Raw genomic sequence first — 27,119 nt, forward strand, 5'->3', positions numbered from 1 at the left:
TTCTCTCTGCTGCCCACGTTGACCCCCGTAACCTGTAACGCCTGTTATGCATGGTGGCCACCTAGCGAAACACTTTCAATATCCTACGGTTCTGAGATTTAACGACGTCAAGCGCCGTTCCGGGGGATTTGGTCACTGGCTTAAAAGGAATTCACGCAAATGCACACCAATAAATGAATATTAACAAGTCGAATGAGATTTAGATTCAGTTTATTTTGCAACAGCATATTTTAAAAACAGCAAACACTTTGTCACTTTCTACGCCACAGACAAGTTGGTGGTCAGAACTGACATGTTGGTGGTCAGAACTGACATGTTGGTGGTCAGAACTGACATGTTGGTGGTCAGAACTGACATGTTGGTGGTCAGAACTGACATGTTGGTGGTTAGAGCTGACATGTTGGTGGTGAGAGCTGACATGTTGGTGATGAGAGTTGACATGTTGGTTGTCAGAGTGGACATGATGGTGGACAAAGTTTAAAACAGGTGATGTTTTGGTGGTGCACTTATATGTGTACCTCTAAAAAATAAGGCATAAAACAATTTAAATATAATATAGCACCGTAAATGAGTAAATACATTTCACACATACATATACTATATAATGGACAGCACAACAAATGTGAATACATTATTGTATTTATACATAAAGGGCATATGAATCATTTGGCGGGACCCTGGGGTCCCGCAAAAATCAGGTCAATAATTATTATTTTTCAGTCCGCCCACTCGTGATCCCGACAGCAACGCGCCGCCCGCCCAGACTCGCGCCAACAAGCGCCAGCAGGTGGCGATCAACACGATGGGCGCCACCCCACCGGCCAAACGCAAGCCCCGGGGGGCGTCCGCCGCGGTCGCGCGCGGCAACGACACCCTCCGGTCAGCCGTCGATCCTCGGCTTCTTTGCCAAGGCGACCCCGCTCCCGCAGTGAATTTAACGTGTTTATGTAATTTTTCAACTTTTTGCGAAACTTAGTGCCCCGAGTAGCTCTCGACGAGGCCAATCGATTGACACTAGTTTTGTTGTCGGTAAGGCAAGACTCGTGTCGCTACGCGGTTTTTCCCACCCCGGCCGGGGCAGTGATGGGACCCCGGGGTCCCGCCAATTGCTTCATATACATAATTATTTTGATTACAACTTCGGGTCTCTACCGAGAGGGGTCATCATTCACAGAAATTGGAATATGCTTGGAGCTTTATTAAATTATACATATTTTTTTTACTTTGAATCTTTGTACTCATCATACAGTAACTGTCAAGGACTTGGCAGATGTAAATGGCTGTAATCTAGAGCTAGATTGTGTTTGTTACACCATAAGTTTGTTAACACGTTATCCACACAGTGTTCTGAAAAACCAACAAGTTTCCAGACATGTTAAGTGCAGTGGCACTAAAAGGGCCCTCCCTGCCAGCCACACTCTTCTACCCACGTGCAGTCCTTTAAGCTCAGTTTGGAGATGGAGGGGGGGGGAATCATTGTATCCCCCGCTCAGCCAACCTGGGCACAAGAGACTGTGTGTGTTGTTTGGAAAATTGTACATATTGTTTCGTTCACGATAAAATGTCATAGTCTTTTAACATGAAGTATATAGAATACAATAAGCAGAACAGCTGACAGTATAGCACGACTTGAGATATTTGTACAAAGTCTAAGTTGAGTATTCGTTTTTGTTTTTCGATTAAAAAAATTGTCCCTGACTCAGAACTTTATGAAATTCTATTCTTTTGGACTTTGAAGTATGGACTAGTTGAAGATAGATTGGATTTCTGCAGACAATACAGTGTATGTGGATTATTAAATTTGATGTTACTATTTGGCTCTCTTATTTATCTGATGTTAAACACGTGCTCAGTGGGCATGGCACGGTTGGACCTCGTGAACACATCGAGCCCATTTCACCTTTTTCCTGCGGCTATTGCGGCAATTTTGAGGCAACTGCATGGACTAGGGACTGCATGTGAGCTGCCAAGTTAAACCCACAATAAGCCATGCTCTGCAGGCATGGGGTAGCAAATGATATATTTTAAAATAAAAAAAAGAACAGCGGACAAGACAAACCTTCCCTAACCCGCATAGTCTCACGTCTGTCAGTGCATGTGGCTCCAGTTCGAGAAAGCTACACAAACTTATTTTCAGGCTTTTCACTTCCAGGTGACGCTCGCAGGTCGTGTACAACTACTCGGCATTCTGAAATTCAGAGTATTATAATAAATAATACAGCACCGGTGTGTGGATTCCAATAGACCAAGCCTCCTCCTGGGAAGCTGTATGGATGTCAATGCAGTTGTGTCTGATGGAGGGCGTTCTGATGAAGCCACCGCATTCGTTTCGCCTGCTCGACTAAGCCTGCACACATTAACCAAGAGTGGAAACCCCAGGATGAAGGCTGCCACCTCCTCAAACCGGAACCACGAGCCACAGCTGCTCACGCCCTTGCCACCGACGACGCGAAATTAGCACCATCCTCCCCCAGCCTCGCGATCGGACTCGGTGCCACCGCTTGGCAGCCCACGGCGCCGTCAGTCCGCGTCCTTTCTGTTGTGTGTGTGTCTGCAACCGCCGTGGTGGTGCTCGTGGAGGTGATGGCGGTGATTGTGGTGGCGAGAGGCCTTGCGCGGCCGCGTTCTGTCTGGAGCACGGCGAAGGCGCTGCTGGGGGGCCGACCGTTCCTTCCGCCCTCGTCTGTGATCTACGTGCCAACGGTGGAACGAGCAGAGCGGGGGGGGGGGGGGAGAATCACGTGCCAAGCAGTGAGCGGCATCGTGGGAATTTGGTGCACGGTCGCCGATGGTTCAGCTTGGGCTTGGGTAGTGTTTGCTTGTGTGACCACCGCTTATAGAACATGTGTCGTAGGCTGCTGCAAGGCTACTTTGTGGACAACAGAGGACAGGGCAGCAAGGAAAAACATCATACACCATGCTCTGGCATGTATGCTCCCCACCTTCACCATCCTGTGATTGAGCACTTATCCATCAGTGGATTGACCTGTACACAATGCACAGAAAATGCAGTTACTAGGCCACTTTGGAGAGACCTTTTTTGCCAGTATGAAAGTATGAAAAAATAAGAATAGGTTTTACCCTTTCTGGCAATAAAACAGGTGTTAAGACGTTCAAACACCAAATAGAAACCTTTTGCAAGGAGTGATGCCTGCATTAACCACACAAGTTCATGTGGTTAATGCAGGCATGATTCATGTGTAAAACCTATTCTTATTTTTTTACACTTTGGAGGGGGTTTGGCTATGATTGGAGGTTGGTTTTGTTTTACCGGGTAAAAACTCAAGAGACCGGGATAGTCTAATTGTCAAGAGTGACCTGGGGCATTAGACTGCCATAAAGGGACAATGATTGCAATGTATAATCCCAAATTAGTAATTTGCGGGGTATTTTTTTCGAATTTTCTCAATTTGGACCCATGAAGCCAGCACGCAATGGGCCTACTCTTGTCAGGGGATCTTTAACATTCACTGTGAAGCAGCCGGCACGTGGTATTGTGATAGTTAATACACACACCGCAGCATTAACCAGGGCAACCGCTGGATTCGAACCGCGAACCTCTCAAAGTGCTCCCACCAAGGCCGCGTCACCGCACAAATGATTGCCCCTTGTCAATTGGGGTGAAATGGTTGTTCCAATCGATTGTCACATGGCCTAAACATTCAGCGGGTGGTTACATAAAACACCGGAAGTGAAAATACGAATTCGTTAAAATTGACTTAGATGAGAAAGTAAGAGACGTGTTAATGTCAGTGTTATGTAAGCCAAGGGCGAAGTCCCCTGCGCACTGTGAAGAGATGTTAACTACCTTGCCTGGTATACAGGAGGGGGTTTGATCCTGACCCTGACACCTGCTGTATATTTGGAGTTTGCGTGTCTCTCTCCCCATGGTCGCGTGGATTTTTCTCCGGGTGCTCCGGTTTTCCCCTCCACATTTAGAGTCAACAACACGTGTTTAGACTATTTGTCCGCAATAAATTTCCACACGATGATAAGCCACTTGGTTGAGCAATCATTTGTGATTGCGAAGTCACTTCTGAAAAAGGGCTGTATAGCTCATAGGGCTTTGCCTGGTAAAATAAACATTGTTGAGTTTACATAATAAACGTTTTTATTTCGTTTCTGTTTCGTTTTACAACCACAGTACCGCCCCCCGGACATGCACGACCATGGGTCGGGCAGGAGAGGGCGACCTTCCAGCCACCGGGCCCCTGGCACCAACGAACACCGTAAATACATAAGTTGGCGATACGCCTCTTTCACATTTCTCTCTCTCTCCCTGCACGTAGAAAAAAACCAAAGGTCAGCCACGGCCTTCTGGGAGTGCATCATTTCAACACCATTGGTTCAACGCTAAGTAAACTGCGCACCATTTATTGACATTCAGTGTCTCATGAGCAGAGTCAGGCTTGCTTGAACTGATGATGGCTGCTGAACTGCCAGTGGTGTATATAGCTGAGGACTCCGTATCTGTTAAACAAGGGTCCTCGTCTGCCGCGAAACTAAATAATACAGGATGATTGAATACCGTGATGATTGAATACTGTGAATAAGCGCAGCATTTGCTAGAGTGCAACAGGTAGACAGACTCCTTCGTTTACAATAAACCCACTTAATGGAATGGCGATGACGATGATTGTTCATAATAAAGGTTTTTGGGTTAGATCGCGTTTATTTATAAATGTGTCGTAACCCTCCACCACCCGACACGGCCAATCAGCAAAGAAAAGTGTCACGTTGACAAAAGACAAATAATTCACTACTTCAGCCCACCGGTGTGTTGAAGAGTTAATCCACATTTACAGTTTGAGTACGACGTTTCGCTGGTAAATACTTCCAGCATCATCGGGCAATTCGCCAGAATGGTAAAGCCCTCGCTTGCTCCCGGTTTTATATAGAGCAGAAGAGTGACGTCATCACTTAACTCATCAGGTGCAGTGATTAGAGGCGGAGGGGGGGGTAATGTAATTATATAATCGATTAGTAATCAGTCATTGGTTATGATTAGTAATGAGTTGTAGATTAGTAATTCTTTAAATCAAAATGTAATGTGTATTATTTAATAATACGCTTCCAGGCCGCACTGAGCCGGTAGCTGTCAGAGCGATTAAAGTTATTCTTGTTCCTCGCTCTGACAGCTACCGGCTCAGTGCGGCCTGGAAGCGTATTATTAAATAATACACATTACATTTTGATTTAAAGAATTACTAATCTACAACTCATTACTAATCATAACCAATGACTGATTACTAATCGATTATATATTTACATTACCCCCCCCTCCGCCTCTAATCACTGCACCTGATGAGTTAAGTGATGACGTCACTCTTCTGCTCTATATAAAACCGGGAGCAAGCGAGGGCTTTACCATTCTGGCGAATTGCCCGATGATGCTGGAAGTATTTACCAGCGAAACGTCGTACTCAAACTGTAAATGTGGATTAACTCTTCAACACACCGGTGGGCTGAAGTAGTGAATTATTTGTCTTTTGTCAACGTGACACTTTTCTTTGCTGATTGGCCGTGTCGGGTGGTGGAGGGTTACGACACATTTATAAATAAACGCGATCTAACCCAAAAACCTTTATTATGAATAATATTGGTCGCGAAAGCCTACGTGTTAAACTGACGATGATTGTGTTGGTAGTTTATCATTGGTGACGGCGGTGGTTGTAAATCATATGAATGGTAATGATGATAATAATATGAATGCGATGTTTACCCAACTAAACCTCAAAGAGTCTCAATTACTTTTTTTTAAATCATGTACTGGAACAATATGTTGGTTTAATTTTATTTGTGAGTATTTAGAATGCAGGAGGTAATTGGAGTACCTGGAAATAACCCGCACGTATGTGGCGGTGACATTCAGCATTCGTGCAGTGCCATCTCCTGGTCACCTCGCAGCCCCTGGCTCTAAGAATGTGGTAACCCCAAGAATGTGGCAACCCCAAGAATGTGGCAACCCCAAGTTGCCGAGTCGTCGCCCCTTCCAAGTGCTGACAAGGTGCAGCCCCGACTTAGCTTCCAAGTTAGGGCGCAGTTTGGGCTATTTGGTAGTAAATTATCATAGTTATGATGGTGAAGTTTACCGTGATAGCAATATGCAATGATCCTGAGCAGCTCACGAAACAACGATGACAAAGAATCTCCATTATAGCCTTTAGGAGTCTGGTGGACCAAGTGCTGTTTGCGAGCACCTATTAAAGCCGGCAACGGCACAGGAGGAGGTGGCTGGCCAACACCACTCCTGATTGCCTTTGTCTTCCTAGTGGCGATGTTTATACAGCGCACTCGGTACTCATTTGAGGCTGAGTCGGCCTAGGGGAGACCTAGGGCCGATTCAGATAATCGTCACTGGTGTTGACCGTGAGCGGGAATCGAACTTGGGTCGTCGGGTTCATAGCGCAGCGCGCTCACCGCTACACTACCGCTCCCCACTGTTAGTGGTAAAAACAAAGATCCCCCGTATAGCCTTAACAGACTGTAGGGGCAAGTGCTGTTAGCAAGCACCCATAAAGGCCGGCACGGCACACGAGGGAGTGGGTGGCCAACACCACGCCCGACCGCCTTTGTCTCCCTAGTGGCGATGTTTACACACCGCACCAGGTACTCATTTGGGGCTGAGTCAACCTCAGGGAGGCCCAGGACCGGTTCAGATAATCGTCACCGATGTTGGCCGTGAGCAGGAATCGAACCCGGGTCGCCAGGTTTATAGCACAGCGCCCTAACCACTGCACCACCGCTCCCCACTGTTAGTGATACACACACTCACACACGCATCCACCCACCGGGCTCTTTCTTGCAGGTGGAGGTGAACAGGTACGAGCAAGACACATCGTTCCACTTGCCGCCCTCATGCCAGATCATCACCACGCAGTTCTCGCCGCCTGGTGCTGCCCCGTCCGGCTGCTCAGACCGCCAGCTCTCGTAGACCTCACCGAGCACACAGGCGAGACACACGCATGTGCTCATTGCATGTTGGTGGTCAGAGCTCCAAAGAGGTGTCATATTGGCAGGTTTTAATTCCCCACTGAAGGAGCTGATAGACCGGAGACAAAGAAAGAGGGAAACTCTTTCACTATTACCTATTTTTATTTTACCAGATAAGACCGACTGAGCTATATACCTCTTTTTCAGAAGCGACCTGGCCACAAATTATAGCTCAACGAAGTGGCTCATCATGCGGAAATTCATAGCAGCCAAATTCTCTAAAAGCATTTTTCTAATTATGGAGGAAAAGTCCAGAGAACCCGGAGCAAAATCCACGCGACCGCAAGGATAACACTCAGGGTCGGGATGAAACCCACAATCTCCTGTATACCAGGCGAGTTAGTTAACATATCGAATGGTATGCCGTGCGCGTAAATATTTGATGGGTCACTGACCTGCACACACCCGGCTGAATTTTTGACGTGCATATTGGAAATCAGTGTAATTATTATTATTAACTGGTAATGCGCTGCATGGTACTCGCTCACTCTCAAAGAGAGAGAGAACGACTCACAGGGGTGCCACGAGGAACCACAAACGGGAAGGCAGCAGCCAAGTGGTGAGCTGGCGCCAAACTTCCCTCCCTCCAAGCTCTGCGGTCCTCTCTATATCAAGGTGCTAGCAGCCAATGAATGAGCGTACTTCTATAGTTGGTGTTCTTCAGAAGGCTCCGACATCGTTGACCACTACGCATACCCCTCCCCTCTCTACTTACCGCTGTCCCAATTGCTTTCCCTTACCGACCCTGCCATACAGGGTGCTCTACTCCCTCCTCCACGCTCTGTGCTGATACCTCCTTGAACTTAAGATCCTCCCATATCACACCCCGCTGGGCCAGGGGGTCAGCAACGAAAATGACAAGAAGAGCCATTTTTTTTTATTCGGTAAAATAGACCTCAATATTTCAAGAGCCACAATGCACTCTGGTGAACATGAGAGGGATCTTTTGATTTAAAGCTTTCTTGACTGCAGTGATTAATATTCTTGGTTCTTTCGGTAAAGTCACGTTGAAGGGAAACAATAAAAGAATATATGTTTTATATATATTATTTTATTGTTTCCCTTCAACGTGACTTTACCGGAAGAACCAAGAATATGAGAGGGATCCTTAATAAATAACGTCACGACGCAGTACTTAAAGAGCCAGTTGCCGACCGCTGTGCCAGACTAATCACCATACCCGTTCATAATCTATACCGTGAACCTGTGGGACTCTGCCTTCTTTATACTCCATACTACCAGACTCTGGAATTCATTACCCACCTCTATCTGATGACTGTGAAAAGTTTTAAGTATAATGTCAACTCCTTTCCGCTCCTGACTCTTGTCCTGCTGACTGCGATTTCTTTCATGATAGGTGGAAGACCTTGCGTCAGTAACTCTTCCGATAAAGGAAGGCTAGTCGCGGCTTATCGTCACGCGTACGACTCGAGGCCACAACTCCGCCCCCCGGCGCACTTACGCCTCTGAACGGCGATGCCGTCGCATCTTTGTCCTCCGCTCTAAAGCAGGAGCAGTTGGCGGTACCCCCCCCCCCCCTGTGCGATAACCCCGAAAGCCGTAGGCGGACCGTGTCGGCTTGGCACAAACTGGCTCGGCGGAAGTGAGCGGCGGGCGCCAGGCTTGGCGGTTTCGGCATACCAGCGGTAGGCCGTCGCTCCACACGAAATCGCGCTCAACGGCCCGGTCGTTGAGTCCAATCCACTGGTAGTCATCGGCGAGACCTGGGAGAGGTTTAACCAGAAGCACACTCTCAGCGACGTCCGTGCGCGTGCCGTTGTCTCTTGCGGCGGCGCTGCGTGCCCGTGCAGGCAGACGCCGCAATCATTATGACAGCTTCGTCACAATGCAGGAGAGGTCACCGATTGGTGGCCCACAACTTGCGGTGTTTAAACAACAACATTAGGGCACGCAATTAGCCAGATTAATGTTAGAAACTAGTAGAATTGTTCAACATTATGAATCGAACCATTTCTAGCTGCAGCTCGGTTAGAATTGAGAAGAGGTCATGAATTGGTTAATTGCGAACAGCAAATGCGTGGTATTTTAAAAGAGCACACAATTTTCCAGGTTGACGTTATAAATGATGAGTGGATTTGTTTAAATCTATGAATCAAACCGGTGTGATAAGCTCTGTGTATGACGTGACAACAACTCTGTATTGGATGGCTCCAGGGCTTCTGTATTAAAATTTAATGATACAAGGCTTTTGTGTTGGATTAGACTTAAGTTTTGCATCAGATGGGTCAAAGATATCCCATTGGTCATGTTTAGTGTGGCTGGTTTGTCAATATCCACTTTCACATGAGGCTGTATTATCTACTAACCTGTAAAGCAATGACGAAGCCAGTGTTCTTCACTAATGTTCAGAGGGGGGGCACTTTCGCCGATAGGACATCATCAGTGTGAGGGCCGCCACACATTTGAAACTATTGTTGGGTTTGACAGCAGCACGATGATGATGATGGGGTGGTGTTTTTACTCCGTGTGTATTGCCGGGGGCCGCACGGCAGGGGCCGCACTAAAGGCCACCAGTGGCCCGCGGGCCTTGCAAATGAAGAACATTGGACTAACCTCTCAAGCACAAGAACCACAATACCACATTTATTATTGCATCTGAAGCTGAATCCATCACAGGCTGCACCGGTGTGGGGCTGCACCAGCCAAACAGAAACTGCTTGGGCATGCGGTGGCTGGGCATGCGGGATATGTGACCCAGCCAAGGCAGCCTCGCTTGCCGGAGGAGCTCACTGACGGGACTTTGGATGGTTGCGTGGTGGCGTTGGGGGGGGGGGGGAGTTATGGGGGAGGGTCAGCGGTAGGGGGGGTTCGGGGGATGCGGCCACACCGGTGATGAAGACGTGCTCCTCGGGCGAGTTGATGCTGGCGAGGTGAGCCCCGCGGGCGCGGCAGGCGGCCTCTGCCTCCGCCCAGGAGCGGAGGCGCCCCTCGTGGCGGTAGCACTGCGAGCGGAACTTGCGCCACCCGGCGGGGCAGCTCGCAGAGTCTGCGGTGGGAGCACGTGCGCGCGCAGATGCAGATGTGCACACGCGCGGGCGCAAGGGCACGCGCACGCAAGCGCGAACACGTGAGACGGAGATATAATTAGCCAAATTAGAAAATGAACCTGGAAATCACTCATCAGATAGAGGTAGGTAATGAATACCAGAGTCTGGTAGTATGGAGTATAAAGAAGGCAGAGTCCCACAGGTTCACGGTATAGATTATGAACGGGTATGGTGATTAGTCTGGCACAGCGGTCGGCAACTGGCTCTTTAAGCGGAATGCATTTCACGCAGACACGCACACGCGTCACGGGCACACGCCTAGACGCAGCTATGCACGGCAACGTGCATGCACACGCGGACAGATACAAACACAAGCATGCACGGAGGCACACAAAGATACATTCCCACACACACAGAAAGACAAAAAACACAGCAAAATACAAAGGATCCCCCGTATAGCCTGAGCAGACTGTAGGGGCAAGTGATGTTAACAAACACCTATGAAGGCCGGCACGGCACACGAGGGGGTGGGTGGCCAACACCACGCCCGGCCGCCTTTGTCTCCCCAGTGGCGATGTTTACACACCGCAGCAAGGTACTCATTTGAGGCTGAGTCGATCTAGGGGAGGCCCAGGACCGGTTCAGATAATCGTCACTGGTGTTGGCCATGAGCGGGTCGCCTGGTTCATAGTGCTGCGTGGCGCTAACCACTACACCACCGCTCCCCAGACATGCGCGCGTGAACACACACAGACACAAGCACACGGAGACACAGACACACACAAGCACACACAGACACACAGACACAAGCACACGGAGACACAGACACACACAAGCACACACAGACACACAGACACAAGCACACGGAGACAGACACGCACACAGAGACACAGACACACACACAGACACACAGACAGACACACACAGAGACACAGACACACAGACACAAGCACACAGAGACACAGACACAAGCACACGAAGACACAGACACACACAGACACACGCACACAGAGACACAGACACACACAGACACACGCACACAGGCACACAGACACACGCACACAGACACACAGACAGACACACAGACAGACACAGACACACACAGACACAAGCACACAGACACACACAGACACACAACGGGGAAGGCTCTAAATCCGCCTCTGGCTGTCATCGCCACGACGGCGATGTTGACGATGGGGTCCCAGGACCGTACCGAGCTCGCAGAGTCGTCCGTGGTAGCTGGGCAGGCAGAGGCAGCTGAAGGTGGCGGCTCCCCCCGGGGACTCCACGCACGTGGCCCCGTGATGGCACGGCTCCGGCAGACACTGGTCCACGCCTGCGTCACGTGCCCGCCAGCCAGCGCACAGACAAAACACAGCGATCCCTTAGCTCGTTCGCTATGCATGCAGGCTGTTGCGGGGACATGTTGTTAGCGAGCACCTATTAGGGGCGGCCCGCTGCACGAGGAAGTGGTGCAGGGATATGAAAACAACAAATAAAATGCCTGACCGCCTTTGTCTCCCTAGTTATATATTGTACAGGTATTCGTTTCGGGCTAAGTCGACCTCGATAATTGCCATTAGCCGTGGCTGACAATCGAACTAACCGATGCGCCATCCCTCCCCCCCCACACACGCAGACAACAACAACAGCAGCTGTTGTTGTTCTCCCACAGTAGCGGTGACGTCACCACAGCGCTTGTGCCAGGCTATGTGCACTGTGAGGCATCGTGAAGTGTCGAATGCTTGCTGGCAGCTTCACGGCACAGACCAGGTGTGATGACTGCCTGTGATGATTGACAGGTGGTGCATCACCTGTGATGATTGACAGGTGGTACATCACCTGTGATGATTGACAGGTGGTACATCACCTGTGATGACTAACAGGTACATCACCTGTTATGATTGACAGATGGTACATCACCTGTGATGATTGACAGGTGGTGCATCACCTGTGATGATTGACAGGTGGTGCATCACCTGTGATGATTGACAGGTGGTGCATCACCTGTGATGACTGACAGGTGGTGCATCACCTGTGATGACTGACAGGTGGTGCATCACCTGTGATGACTGACAGGTACATCATCTGTGATGATTGACAGGTGGTACATCACCTGTGATGATTGACAGGTGGTGCATCACCTGTGATGATTGACAGGTGGTGCATCACCTGTGATGACTGACAGGTGGTGCATCACCTGTGATGACTGACAGGTGGTGCATCACCTGTGATGACTGACAGGTGGTGCATCACCTGTGATGACTGACAGGTGGTGCATCACCTGTGATGATTGACAGGTGCATCACCTGTGATGATTGACAGGTGGTGCATCACCTGTGATGATTGACAGGTGGTGCATCACCTGTGATGACTGACAGGTGGTGCATCACCTGTGATGATTGACAGGTGGTACATCACCTGTGATGACTGACAGGTACATCATCTGTGATGATTGACAGGTGGTGCATCACCTGTGATGATTGACAGGTGGTGCATCACCTGTGATGATTGACAGGTGGTGCATCACCTGTGATGATTGACAGGTGGTGCATCACCTGTGATGATTGACAGGTGGTGCATCACCTGTGATGATTGACAGGTGGTGCATCACCTGTGATGACTGACAGGTGGTGCATCACCTGTGATGATTGACAGGTGGTGCATCACCTGTGATGATTGACAGGTGGTGCATCACCTGTGATTATTGACAGGTCATACATCACCCGTGATGATTGACAGGTCGTGCATCACCTGTGCTCCCCGCTGTGCTAACTCGCCGTGTTTTAGCCGCCCAGCGCTCCGCTCGTTGTTGTGAGTGACGTAGACACACACGAAGTAAAAAAACAAAAAATTGATTTCCCTATTTTGTCTTCAAACCCATTATACAACAATAACTACTTTGTATACCCTACATTTAAGACAGTCCTCGACTTACAAACGGATCTTGGGAACTAATTAGGTTCGTAAACTGAGGACTTCCCGTACTGTTTTAGCTTATCCAAATTAGTATTTTATCCACGCCACCTCTCTCTCCCACTGTTATACCCCAGAGAGTGGAGGGTTGGTTTTTAAATTTTGAGAAAGGATGAAACGCAAACAGAAAATAAACAAAAGTCGGCTGGCGTTGGTGGAGCGTTGGTGGAGCGTTGGTGGAGCGTTGGTGGAGTGTTGGTGGAGCGTTGGTGTAGCGATGGTGGAGCGTTGTCTGCCCGGAGATGCGGAGAGGCACTCACCGATCTCACAGGAGTCTCCGGTGAACCCCGGTGGACACTCGCACACAAAGAGGTCCCCGCGGGGGGAGCATGAGCCCCCGTTCTGGCACGGGGATGCAGCACAAGGCCCCGGGTTACCTGCAACAAAGACAAAGATCCCCGTGTAGCCTTAACAGACTTTTGGGGCAAACGCTGTTTGTGAGCACCTATGAAGGCCAGCACAGCACACGAGGGGGTGGGTGGCCAGCATCACGCCCAGCCGCCTTTGGCTCCTGAGTGGCGATGTTTACACACCGCACCAGGTACTCATTTGAGGCTGAGTCGACCTAGGGGACTCAGCCTCATGTTGTTGCTAGTGTTGGCTGTGAGCGGGAACCCCCACGTATATCCTTAACAGACTGTTGGGGCAAGTGCTGTTAGCGAGAACACAACGCACACACACACACATACACACGCACCTTCAGGCACGATGGGCTGCCCCTGGTCTGGAACTTCAGCTGCCCAGTCCACTTGTGGGAACACGTGCCCCCCATGAAACACGTGCCCCCCATGGAACACGTGCCCCCCATGGAACACGTGATCCCCATGGTGCTGTGGCGCCAGCGCCCAGGGGTGGAACCCGCTGAGCCAGGCCCATGGCCCACCCTGGTGGGGCGGCCACGGTGAGCCTGGCGTGTTTGGGCGACGCGGCCGAGGCTGGTGGTTGACGCTCGGCGGGAGCATGTTGTCCAGATAACGCTGGCGGGCCACCTCCGCACCGTTCACCTCAAAGAGGCTGCCGCCACCGCCCTTCACCGGGATGTCCCGGTGGCGCTCGGGGCCGGCGTGGGCATCCGTGTCGTCGCAGTCGCTCTCGCCGTGGTCGCCGTGGTCGCCGTGGGCAGGATGGCTGGGCTCTTCTGGACGCTCGCCAGCACGACCGTCGCCAACGTCCTCTTCGACGTGGTCAACTTCTCCGTCAACCTTGTCGACTTCGTCAGAGTGGTCAACTTCTTCCTCAACCTGTTCAACATCCCCATCAACATCATCAACCTCTTCAGGTACACTTTCAGTGTCGACGTGGTCCACATCTCCATCGACATGATCACCTTCATCAACGTGTTCAGTGTCTATGTGGTCAACTTCTTCATCAACGTGTTCAGTGTCTATGTGGTCAACTTCTTCATCAACATGCTCGTTGTCTATGTGGTCAACCTCTCCATCAACATCGCCACCGTCTCCATGGTCGCCATCACCGTTGACACCAATGCCAGACCCGCCAAGGTCCTCGCAGTTGATATTACCGCATTCCACTTCACCGTGATCCTCGTTGCCATGGTCACCATCGCCACGGTCACCTTCTCCATGGTCCTCGTCGTCACACTCAATTTCACCATAAGCATCAACACCGCGATCGTCTCCTTCGGCGTCACCACCACCGCCGTCGCCATAACCACCGTAATCACAGTCGATGCCACCATTGGGACCTACATCGCCATGCTCCTCGTCTCCATGGGCACGGGGGTCACCGGGTGCAGGTGTGCTGGGTACAGCACACCTGTGCATGGGTGGGGAAGTCATGGGCGGTGTGGGGTCTGCCGAAGTGAGCCGGGTGTCCTCCACAAGTGCCGGGGTTACAGGTGGGATATATTCTTCCTCAGGCGAGATGTATTCTAACTCAGATGGAGTTTGTTCTGCCTCAGGTGAGATTAATTCAGAGTCGGGTGTGACTTGTTCTGCCTCCGGTTCTGACTCGGGAGGGATTTGTTCTGGTTCAGGTGAGATGTTTTCTGCCTCAGGTTCTGACTCGGGTGTGACTTGTTCTGCCTCAGGTTCTGACTCGGGAGGGATTTGTTCTGGTTCAGGTGAGATGTTTTCTGCCTCAGGTTCTGACTCGGGTGTGACTTGTTCTGCCTCAGGTTCTGACTCAGGAGGGATTTGTTCTGGCTCAAATGGGACTTGTTCTGACTCAAGTTCTGGTTCATGTGGGACTTGTTCCGACTCAGGCAAGATGTGTTCTGGTTCAGGCGAGATATGTTCTGGCTCAGATGGCGTTTGTTCTGCCTCTGGTGATATGAATTCAGACTTGGGTGTGACTTGTTCTGCCTCAGTTTCTGACTCAGGTATGACTTGTTCTGCCTCAGGTTCTGACTCAGGTATGACTTGTTCTGCCTCAGGTTCTGACTCAGGTATGACTTGTTCTGCCTCAGGTTCTGACTCAGGTATGACTTGTTCTGCCTCAGTTTCTGACTCAGGTATGACTTGTTCTGCCTCAGGTTCTGACTCAGGGGAAATGTGTTCCATTTCAAGTGGGGCTTGTTCTGTTAAAGGTTGATTGAACTCTATTAAATGATGACAGTCCTCCAATTCAGGTGAAAAGTGTTCTGACTCGTGCGAGGTCTGTTCTGTTTCAGGTGAGATGTGTCCTGTCTCAAGTGGGGGTTGTTCTGTTAAAGGTTGATGGAGGTCTGTTCTATGTTCTATTATGTGATGACAGTCCTCCAATTTAGGTGATATGTGTTGTAATTCAGGTTCTGGCTCAGATGGGATGTGTTCTGACTCAAGTTGTGACTCAGGTGGGATTTGTTCTGTTTCAGGTGCGATGTATTTTGACTCAAGTTCTGATTCAGGTGGGATTGTATCTGAATCAAGTTCTGACTCAGGAGGGATTTGTTCTGATTCAAGTTCTGACTCAGGTGGGATTTTATCTGACTCAAGTTCTAACTCAGGAGGGATTTGTTCAGCTTCAGGTTCTGACACAGGAGGGATTTGTTCTGCCTGAGGTTCTGACACAGGAGGGATTTGTTCTGCCTCAGGTTCTGACACGGGAGGGATTTGTTCTGCCTCAAGTTCTGACACAGGAGGGATTTGTTCTGCCTCAGGTTCTGACACAGGAGGGATTTGTTCTGCCTCAGGTTCTGACACGGGAAGGATTTGGTCCGCCTCAGGTTCTGACTTAGGTGGGATTTGTTCTTGCTCAGATGATATGTCTTCTGGCTCAGGTATGAATTGTTCTGGCGCAGGTGGGATTTGTTCCATTTCAAGTGTGGTTTGTTCTATGTAGGGAGAACAGTCCTCTGATACAGGTGAGATGTGTTCTGACTCAGAAGGGAATTGTTCTGTCTCAGGGGGAACTTGTTCTGACACAGCAGGGATTTCTTCTATCTGAGTTTTGCACTCAGGAGGGATTTGTTCTGCCTCAGGTTCTGACTCAGCAGGGATTTGTTCTGCCTCAAGTTCTGACTCAGGAGGGATTTGTTCTGCCTCAGGTTCTGACTCAGCAGGGATTTGTTCTGCTTCAAGTTCTGACTCAGGATGGATTTGTTCTGCCTCAGGTTCTGACTCAGCAGGGATTTGTTCTGCCTCAGGCTGTGACTCAGGAGGGATTTGTTCTGCCTCAGGTTCTGACTCAGCAGGGATTTGTTCTGCCTCAGGTTCTGACTCAGCAGGGATTTGTTCTGCCTCAGGATCTGACTCAGGAGGCATTTGTTCTGCCTCAGGTTCTGACTCAGCAGGGATTTGTTCTGCCTCAAGGTCTGACTCAGCAGGGATTTGTTCTGCCTCAGGCTCTGACTCAGGAGGGATTTGTTCTGCCTCAAGTTCTGACTCAGCAGGGATTTGTTCTGCCTCAAGGTCTGACTCAGCAGGGATTTGTTCTGCCTCAAGGTCTGACTCAGCAGGGATTTGTTCTGCCTCAGGTTCTGACTCAGGTGGGATTTGTTCTGCCTCAAGTTCTGACTCAGCAGGGATTTGTTCTGCCTCAAGTGCTGACTCAGCAGGGATTTGTTTTGCCTCAAGTTCTGACTCAGGTGGGATTTGTTCTGTCTCAAGTTCTGACCCAGGATGGATTTGTTCTGCCTCAAGTTCTGACTCAGGAGGGATTTGTTCTGCCTCAGGCTCTAACTCAAGAGGGATTTGTTCTGCCTCAGGTTCTGACTCAGCAGGGATTTGTTCTGACTCAGGTTCTGACTCAAGAGGGATTTGTTCTGCCTCAGGCTCTGACTCAGCAGGGATTTGTTCTGCCTCAGGCTCTGACTCAAGAGGGATTTGTTCTGCCTCAGGCTCTGACTCAGCAGGGATTTGTTCTACGTAAGGAGAACAGTCCTCTGATACAGGTGAGATGTGTTCCATCTCTGGTAGCATGTGTTCTGTCTCAGGTGAGCTGTGTTCTACGTCCAGTAGGGGTTGTTCTGTTAGTGGTTGATTGAGTTCTATTAAATAATGACAGTCCTCTAATGCAGGTGAGATGTGTTCTGTTTCAGGTGGGATTTGTTCTGCCTCAGCAGGAATTTGTTCTTCCTCAGGTTCTGACTCAGGAGGGCTTTGTTCTGCCTCAGGTTCTGACTCAGCAGGGATTTGTTCTGCCTCAGGTTCTGACTCAGGTGGGATTTGTTCTGCCTCAAGTTCTGACTCAGGTGGGATTTGTTCTGCCTCAGGTTCTGACTCAGCAGGGATTTGTTCTGCCTCAGGTTTTGACTCAGCAGGGATTTGTTCTGCCTCAGGTTCTGACTCAGGAGGGATTTGTTCTGCCTCAGGTTCTGGCTCAGGAAGGATTTGGTCTGCCTCAAGTTCTGACTCAGCAGGGATTTGTTCTGCCTCAGGTTCTGGCTCAGGAGGGATTTGTTCTGCCTCAGGTTCGGACTCAGGAGGGATTTGTTCTGCCTCAAGTTCTGACTCAGGAGGGATTTGTTCTGCCTCAGGTTCTGACTCAGGAGGGACTTGTTCTGCCTCAGGTTCTGACTCAGGTGGGATTTGTTCTGCCTCAGGTTCTGACTCAGCAGGGATTTGTTCTACGTAAGGAGAACAGTCCTCTAATACAGGTGAGATGTGTTCCATCTCTGGTAGCATGTGTTCTGTCTCAGGTGAGCTGTGTTCTACGTCCAGTAGGGGTTGTTCTGTTGGTGGTTGATTGAGTGCTATTAAATAATGACAGTCCTCTAATGCAGGTGAGATGTTTCCTGTTTCAGGTGGGATTTGTTCTGCCTCACCAGGGATTTGTTCTATCTCAAGTTCTGACTCAGGATGGATTTGTTCTGCCTCAAGTTCTGACTCAGGAGGGATTTGTTCTGCCTCAAGTTCTGACTCAGGAGGGATTTGTTCTGCCTCAGGCTCTGACTCAGGAGGGATTTGTTCTGCCTCAAGTTCTGACTCAGAAGGGATATGTTCTGCCTCAGGCTCTGACTCAGCAGGGATTTGTTCTGCCTCAGGTTCTGACTCAGGAGGGATTTGTTCTGCCTCGGGTTCTGACTCAGGTGGGATTTGTTCTGCCTCAGGCTCTGACTCAGCAGGGATTTGTTCTGCCTCAGGCTCTGACTCAGCAGGGATTTGTTCTGCCTCAAGTTCTGACTCAGGAGGGCTTTGTTCTGCCTCAGGTTCTGACTCAGGAGGGATTTGTTTTGCCTCAGGTTCTGACTCAGGTGGGATTTGTTCTGCCTCAGATTCTGACTCAGCAGGGATTTGTTCTGCCTCAGATTCTGACTCAGCAGGGATTTGTTCTGTCTCAGGTTCTGACTCAGGAGGGATTTGTTCTGCCTCAGGTTCTGACTCAGCAGGGATTTGTTCTGCCTCAGATTCTGACTCAGCAGGGATTTGTTCTGCCTCAGGTTCTGACTCAGCAGGGATTTGTTCTATGTAAGGAGAACAGTCCTCTGATACAGGTGAGATGTGTTCCATCTCTGGTAGCATGTGTTCTGTCTCAGGTGAGCTGTGTTCTATGTCCAGTAGGGGTTGTTCTGTTGGTGGTTGATTGAGTTCTATTAAATAATGACAGTCCTCTAATGCAGGTGAGATGTTTTCTGTTTCAGGTGGGATTTGTTCTGCCTCAGCAGGAATTTGTTCCATCTCAAGTTCTGACTCAGGATGGATTTGTTCTGCCTCAAGTTCTGACTCAGGAGGGATTTGTTCTGCCTCAGGCTGTGACTCAGGAGGGATTTGTTCTGCCTCAGGTTCTGACACAGGAGGGATTTGTTCTGCCTCAGGTTCTGACCCAGGAGGGATTTGTTCTGCCTCAAGTTCTGACTCAGGTGGAATTTGTTCTGCCTCAGGTTCTGACTCAAGAGGGATTTCCTCCATCTCAAGTTCTGACTCAGGATGGATTTGTTCTGCCTCAAGTTCTGACTCAGGAGGGATTTGTTCTGCCTCAGGTTCTGACTCAGGAAGGATTTGTTCTGCCTCAAGTTCTGACTCAGGTGGGATTTGTTCTGTCTCAAGTTCTAACCCAGGAGGGATTTGTTCTGCCTCAGGTTCTAACTCAGGAGGGATTTGTTCTGCCTCAAGTTCTGACTCAAGAGGGATTTGTTCTGCCTCAAGTTCTGACTCAGGTGGGATTTGTTCTGTCTCAAGTTCTGACCCGGGAGGGATTTGTTCTGGCTCAAGTTCTGACTCAGCAGGGATTTGTTCTGCCTCAAGTTCTGACTTAGGAGGGATTTGTTCTGCCTCAGGTTCTGACTCAGGAGGGATTTGTTCTGCCTCAAGTTCTGACTCAGGTGGGATTTGTTCTGTCTCAAGTTCTGACCCAGGAGGGATTTGTTCTGCCTCAGGTTCTAACTCAGGAGGGATTTGTTCTGCCTCAAGTTCTGACTCAAGAGGGATTTGTTCTGCCTCAGGTTCTGACTCAAGAGGGATTTGTTCTGCCTCAAGTTCTGACTCAGGTGGGATTTGTTCTGGCTCAAGTTCTGACTCAGCAGGGATTTGTTCTACGTAAGGAGAACAGTCCTCTAAAACAGGTGAGATGTGTTCCATCTCTGGCAGCATGTGTTCTGTCTCAGGTGAGCTGTGTTCTATGTCCAGTAGGGGTTGTTCTGTTGGTGGTTGATTGAGTTCTATTAAATAATGGCAGTCCTCTAATGCAGGTGAGATGTGTTCTGTTTCAGGTGGGATTTGTTCTGCCTCACCAGGGATTTGTTCCATCTCAAGTTCTGACTCAGGAGGGCTTTGTTCTGCCCCAGGTTTTAACTCAGGAGGGATTTGTTCTAACTCAGGTTCTGACTCAGGCGGGACTTGTTCTGACTCAGGTGAGATATGTTCTGGCTCAGGTGGGACTTGTTCTGACTCAGGTAAAATGTGTTCTGGTTCAGGTAGGACTTGTTCTAACTCAGGTTCTGACTCAGGTGGGACTTGTTCTGACTCAGGTGAGATATGTTCTGGCTCAGGTGGGACTTGTTCTGACTCAGGTAAAATGTGTTCTGGTTCAGGTGGGACTTGTTCTGACTCAGGTAAAATGTGTTCTGGTTCAGGTGGGATTTGTTCTGGCTCAGGTTCTGACTCAGGTGGGACTTGTTCTGGCTCAGGTGAGATATGTTCTGGCTCAGGTGGGACTTGTTCTGACTCAGGTAAAATGTGTTCTGGTTCAGGTGGGATTTGTTCTAACTCAGGTTCTGACTCAGGTGGGACTTGTTCTGGCTCAGGTGAGATATGTTCTGGCTCAGGTGGGACTTGTTCTGGCTCAGGTGAGATATGTTCTGGCTCAGGTGGGACTTGTTCTGACTCAGGTAAAATGTGTTCTGGTTCAGGTGGGATTTGTTCTAACTCAGGTTCTGACTCAGGCGGGACTTGTTCTGGCTCAGGTGAGATATGTTCTAGCTCAGGCGGGACTTGTTCTGACTCAGGTAAAATGTGTTCTGGTTCAGGTGGGACTTGTTCTAACTCAGGTTCTGAATCAGGTGGGACTTGTTCTGATTCAGGTGAGATGTGTTCTGGCTCAGGTGGGATCTGTTCTAGTTCCACCGGGGATTGATCCATTAAAGGTGGACTTAATTCTAGCAAAGGTGAGCAGTTCTCTAATGCAGGTGATAAGTGTTCAGGCGAGCCATTATCCATCTCAGGCGAGCTGTGTTCTGCTTCGTGTGTGGTGTGTTGTGTTATACCTGAACTGTGTTCAGTTGCAATTGGGGGGGTCTGTTCGGTTAAAGGTGAAGCCGGCTCTACAATAGGTTGGCAGTTTTCTACTGCAGGTGTCCCATGCTTTGTTGCCGGTAAAATAGTTTCTGTTACAGCTGGACTGAGTTCTGTTACAGTAAGAGTCTGCTCAACCAATCGTGAACTGTGTTCAGTTTTAGCTTCACTCTCCTCTGCTGCAGGTGGGCTGAGTTCCATCTCAGGTGAGCTTTGTTCAGCTACAGCTTCACTCTCTTCTACTGCAAGTGGGCTGAGTTCCAACTCAGGTGAGCTTTGTTCAGCTACAGCTTCACTCTCCTCTACTGCAGGTGAGCTGAGTTCCATCTCAGGTGAGCTTTGTTCAGCTACAGCTTCACTCTCCTCTATTGCAGGTGAGCTGAGTTCCAACTCAGGTGAGCTCTGTTCAGCTACAGCTTCACTCTCCTCTACTGCAGGTGAGCTGTGTTGCAGCTCAGCTGAACCGTGTTCAGTTACAACCACAGTCTGCTCCAATGAATTGGCGCAGTGGCTCCTCTGATGCGCAACGCGTTCCACGTCGGCCCAACCGTGCTCCGTCCCAGTCGTGCGCTGCTCCCCCGTCACAGCTGGGCCGTCCGCTCCACCCCAAACGGGGCCGATGACGGCCGCCGGTGGCGGCCCGTCGTCGACCGGCGCGCCGCTCGCCTGCGCCCAGCGGTCCCCGGGCGGCGCGGCGGCGTGCGGCCCGGTCACGGGCGGGGCGGTCCGCGGGTCGAAACCGGGGCCCTTCTGCCACTCGACGGCGGGCGAGGGGCGCGCGGCAGACGCGGGCGGCGGCGGCGTTCCGGCAGCAGGCGAGCCGTACGTCTCGTAGGCCGGCGTGTGGCGGACGTCAAGGGCGGCAGTGCTCTGGTCCGCGGTCGCGGGTGAGTTGTGAGTTTCGGCGCCGGATGAGTCGTACGTCTCGGTCACGGGCAGGTCGGACGATGGGCGAGTCTCGGTTACAGGTGTGGCAAGTAAGTCATGGAAGTCGGTCACGGGTGAGAGAGGTGAGTCGTCATACTCAGTCACAGGAACGTCAGGCGCACTATGAGACTCAGTCACAGGTGAGTCGTGAGTCTCAGTCGCAGGCGACTCAGCAGCCTCAGTTATAGGTGAGTCAGGTGAGTTGTAAGTCTCAGTTCCAGGCAAGTCATGAGTCTCAATCACAGGTGAGTCGGGTGAGTCATGAGTCTCAGTTGCGGGTGATTCAAGAATCTCTACCCCGGAGGAACTGTGAGTCTCAGTCAAAGGTGATTGACACACCTTGATAACAGGTGAGTCATAAGTCTCCGTCATAAGTGAGTCATGTGCCTCAGTCACAGGTAACATGGGTACATCATACATCTCAGTCACAGGTAAGACAGGTAAAGCATATAATTCAGTCATGGGTGAGTCGTTAGTCTCAGTCAATGGTGATTCATGAACTTCGGTCAGTGATGCATCATGAGTCTCAGCCACAGGTGGGAAAGGTGAGCCATTAATCTCTAACACAGTCACAGGTGAGCCACGAATCTCGGCCAATGGTGAGTCGTGGGTTTCAACTCCAGAGAAGTCGAGATTTTCAGTCGCAGTTGAGTCACGAATCTCGACGCCCAAGGAGTAGTCGGTCTCAATCGCAGGTGAGTCGAGGATCTCTACACCAGAGGAATGGTCGGTCTCAATCGCAGGTGAGTCGAGGATCCCTACGCCAGAGGAGTAGTCGGTCCCGGTCAGAGGCGAGCTACACATGTCAGCGTCGTGCGTCTCGCTTGCGGGTGGCGACGCCCGCTCCTCCAGCGCCGCAGGCCTCACGTGGCAGTACGCGGCGTAGCGTGAGTCCGGCGCCGGGAAGCCCGTGTGGTTGCCGTGGCGATGCACGGCACGCACGCCGCCGGGCCCGCCGCCGCCACCGCCGCATCCGGGCCTTGGTCGCACGACGGGGAAGCGCGCGCTGCCGTCGGCGAGCCAGCCGGCGTCGCAGCGGTCCAGGCCGGCCTTGCGGGCGAGCTGCAGGCTCCCCACGGTGGCCAGGCTGGCGGTGGCTCCGTGCTCGGCGCACGCCCGGTGGGCCTCGCTCAGCGAGAAGCGGCCCGGGGCGCTCACGTGCAGCACCTCGCCTGAGCCCAGCACATGCCGGGGCGGAGGAGACGCGCGTGAACGGCGCAGCTCGACAGCCGCTGGGGTTAACTAAAGCCACACGATATTTTTATTTGTATTTTACCAGGTGACGCCAACCGAGCTGTATAAAAAAAAACTGCTGGGGCAAGTGCTGTTAGCGAGCACCGACGAAGGCCGGCACTGTGGCACCGGGTACTCATGCGAGGCTGAGTCTGAACTATTAAACAACTATTTTTAATATTACCAGGTAAGGCCCACTGAGCGATGTAGCTCTCTTTCAGAAGTTACCTTGTCACAGCGAAGTGGCTTATCACGTGGAAAGGTACACTAGTAATCATCGAACAATGACGGTCACCGCATCGCGCGCTTTCAGACGCGCTTCTGTGGCCGTCTGGAACGCTCTTCCCTTCGAGATTAGGAAGCCGCTGGAGCTATGCACTCTTACATCATCTAGATTGAAAACTCATTTATTTAGAACTCCTTTTTTTTGTTTAGTTTGTTGTCCTTCCCTCGCACCTCCAACGAGCACGGTTGGCTACGTACGGTGGGAAAGAAGATCAACATACGTACAAAGGGACAGGTATGTGTTTCAGCCCGCACGTGACCCTTGCCCCACTCGGCCGTGCTCACCTTGAAGCTTCTCGGCATAGCAGTAGGCGTCGTAGGTCTCGCTCGGGTCGCGGACGCCATACGAGCGGATGCCCGGGAATCCGTTCTTGTCGCCCTCGCACGAGGCTCGCGGGTCAACGATTGGGTACCTGCACGCACGCACACACGCAAGCACACATGCACGCGCACACACACGCGCACACACGCGCACGCACGCGCGCACACGCAGATACACGCAGTCACGTGGGCAGCAGAGCCACGCGAGTCACGGCGCCACCTCGAGTCGCTTGTGGCGCAACGGCGGCGACGCCGTCGCAGATTCGAACACAGACTTCATGCACCGGGCAGCTGCCGCTCTACAGTTTGCTGCTGTGCGCGATGCTGCTACGGTGGCGAGGTGTTCACAACCTCGCCTGCTACACAGGAGGTCGTGGGTTCGATCCCCACCCTGATGACTGCTGCTGCTGTATTTTTGGAGTATGCGTGTCTCTCTCTCATCATCATCATCACGGTGGCTAGGAGATGTTCACGACCTCGCCTGCTACACAGGAGGTCGTGGGTTCGATCCCCACCCTGATTACTGCTGCTGCTGCTGTATATTTGGAGTTTGCGTGTCTCTCTCTCATCATCATCATCATCACGGTGGCTAGGAGATGTTAACTACCTCGCCTGGTATACAGGAGGTCGTGGGTTCGATCCCCACCCTGATGACTGCTGCTGCTGTATATTTGGAGTTTGCGTGTCTCTCTCCCAATGATCGCGTGGAATTTACTCCGGGTCCTCCGATTTTTCCCTCGACATTTAAAAAAAACGTGCGTTTATAATATTTGGCTGCTGTAAATTTCCAGACAATAATAAGCCACTTTCTTGAGCTATCATTTGTGGCCAGGTCACTTCTGAAAAAGAGCTGTATAGCTCAGTGGGTTTTACCAGGTAAAATAAAAAAAACTAGCAACCTGTGAGCATTAACTATGTAATCGCTGGTAACATTGACCATCCCCGTGACATTCCCACTTCTAGTTCGCTGTTTGGCCTTTGGAATCGACGAAGGTGAGCGGCGCAGGCAGCGACTGGCGACAAAGTGACACACGCAGCTTTATCCGTATAAAGTCAAAGTATGAATTTATAATGAAGTATGCGCTAAACTTAAATCGATGTTTATACAATACATGGGGCCGCGTGTGAATCTGGCAATAACCCAACGTGACCCAATACGGACCTGACCCAGACCCCTTGCCTGGCACCCACTAGGACGTGGCGATGCCTTTTATATGTTTGGAGTTTGCTTGTTTTCTCTCTCCCCGTGGTGGTGATGTGGATTTTTCTCTGGGTCCCTCCAGTTTTGCCCTCCACATTTAGAGACGTGTGTTCATATTATTTGCCTATTCCTATACATTGTCACGTGTGATGATGATGATGATATGAGCCACTGTCGATGAGCTATCACACGTGGCCCGGACGCCTCTGCCAAATAACCGTCAGCTCTGTGGGCTTTACATGGTACATGGTAAATCATAAGTAATCGTAGCCATTCAGTGTCTCATCGGCAGAGTCAGGATCAATGCTTGAACCAATGTTGGCGGACTGCCAGATGGGTATCGGCAGGGACCCTTCTCGAGAGGTGAGATGTAGGTCCGAGTTTGACGCTAAAACTATTATTGAGATTGAGCGAGGCACTCATAACGGGTAAAGAAAGAGAAGGCATTCAGAGTAGGTGGGTAACATCTCACCACGGTGGTGAGATGTTACCTGCCTCGCCTGGTAGATGGGAGGGCATGGGTTTCATCCCGACCCTGATACCTCCTCCTGTATATTTGGTGTTTGGGCGTTCTCTGCGTGGTCGCGTAGATGTTTCTCCGGGCCGTCCGGTTTTCCCCTCCACATTTAACAAACAAACATTTAAGAGTGTTTGGCTGTGAAAAATGTCCACGTGATAAGCCACTTCGTTGAGCTATCAATGGTGAAAGCCAGGTCGCTTCGGAAAAAAAAATCTACGTCGCTCAGCGGGCCTTACCTGGTAAAAAAAAACCGCTTACATTAACAAAAAAAATAGTTGATTGCAAAAGATTGAGCAGACAGAGGATTGTGATTGAGCGCAGGAGTGATGCTGGCTACGGAACGAGAACCACGGCAGGGAAACGCTTTCAGCCCCATCACCTCTCACGACCCGACGGAAGGGGACAGACGACGACGACGATGGCGACGATCTTGATGACGTTCACAGCTCATCCCAACCCCCCGACCCCGTACCACAACACCGCCCGGGGGCGCGCGGCACCCCAGGCAGGCGCGGACGCGCGCAGTACCTGACGGTGCCGTCACAGAGCCAGCCGGCGTCGCACTGGTGCAGCCCCCCGCTGTGCGCTGCCGCGAGCTGGGCCGGGGAGGCGAGGCGCCCCGACTGCTCGGCGCAGGCCCGGCGGGCCCCGGCCAGCGTGAACGCGTAGCGGCCGGCGGCCGCGCGGTAGTGGAAGACCACGCCTGCCGGGGGGGGGGGGGGGGGCACGCAGGGACACACGTCGCACGCACGGGGGGGGGGGGGGGGAGACGTCCCGATCATTTGACTCAATTGGGAGAATGCACGGCCGCATCACCCCCCCCCCCACTCCTGAGAAAGCGACTGCGAGGCTGTGTCTGTGAACCGCAGCACCTGCGAATGTACGGCCTGTTCTCCTGTAACAAAGCGGCAGTTGCGGTCCTGAAGAACACCACGGTGTGGTAAATAATAAATAATAGAGGGGCAAAGCACAGTCCGCTGTAACACGTGAGATGCGTACGCAGGCGCGTGGGGAGCGTCTAGAAGCATCCAGCAGTATCCCGCTGCCTCGTGCGATGCTACGCCGAGGCAGCCGTCGTACAACCGCTGAATCGTACTCGCGCGACGTAGTTACGTTCACTCAATCGCGTGGCACCCAATTCGCATCCGCGTTATGAAAAGATGTGTTCCCAAATACGTTCTTCGCATTGCGTCCAATTCGCGTTCTGAAAGCAACACGCAGCGTTATAGAAGAACGGACTGAACGTATACATGGGGAGCGGTAGTGTCGCGGTTAGCGCGGTGCGCTACGAACCCGGCGGCACGAGTTCGATTGCCGCTCACGGCCAACATCAGTGACGATTATCTGAACCGGTCCTGGGCCTCCCCTAGGTCGACTCAGCCTGAACTTCTTTTGCACCGTACTTAGTCAACCGTCCTAGTTCGCTCCGTCCTCACAGCCTTGTGCCGTCACACGTGCCGTGTGACGGCATCGAAGCGGTCACTGCATCACCGTAACGCGCGCTTTCAGATGCGCCTCTGCGGCCGTCTGGAACGCTCTTCCTT

The 27,119-nt window shown here is 51.2% G+C and overlaps 1 protein-coding gene across 1 annotated transcript; it reads right to left on the reverse strand.

Moving 5' to 3' along the window:
* Positions 1–193: 193 nt before the first annotated feature.
* Positions 194–27,046, reverse strand: LOC116950678 (uncharacterized). Its single transcript, XM_076072985.1, has 10 exons — positions 27,034–27,046; positions 26,104–26,278; positions 23,819–23,946; positions 13,675–23,187; positions 13,238–13,354; positions 11,215–11,337; positions 9,842–10,000; positions 8,635–8,717; positions 6,792–6,936; positions 194–2,690 (listed from the first exon to the last, which is right to left on the reverse strand). Exons 1-10 carry the CDS (start codon positions 27,044–27,046, stop codon positions 2,521–2,523), a joined length of 10,626 nt encoding a protein of 3,541 aa, XP_075929100.1. The 3' UTR covers positions 194–2,520.
* Between the last annotated feature and the right edge of the window lie 73 nt (positions 27,047–27,119).

Source organism: Petromyzon marinus, chromosome 40 (assembly GCF_048934315.1).
Source record: "Petromyzon marinus isolate PM22_M1 ecotype Great Lakes invasive population chromosome 40, UKy_Petmar_22M1.pri1.0, whole genome shotgun sequence".
Classification (NCBI taxonomy): domain Eukaryota; kingdom Metazoa; phylum Chordata; class Hyperoartia; order Petromyzontiformes; family Petromyzontidae; genus Petromyzon; species Petromyzon marinus.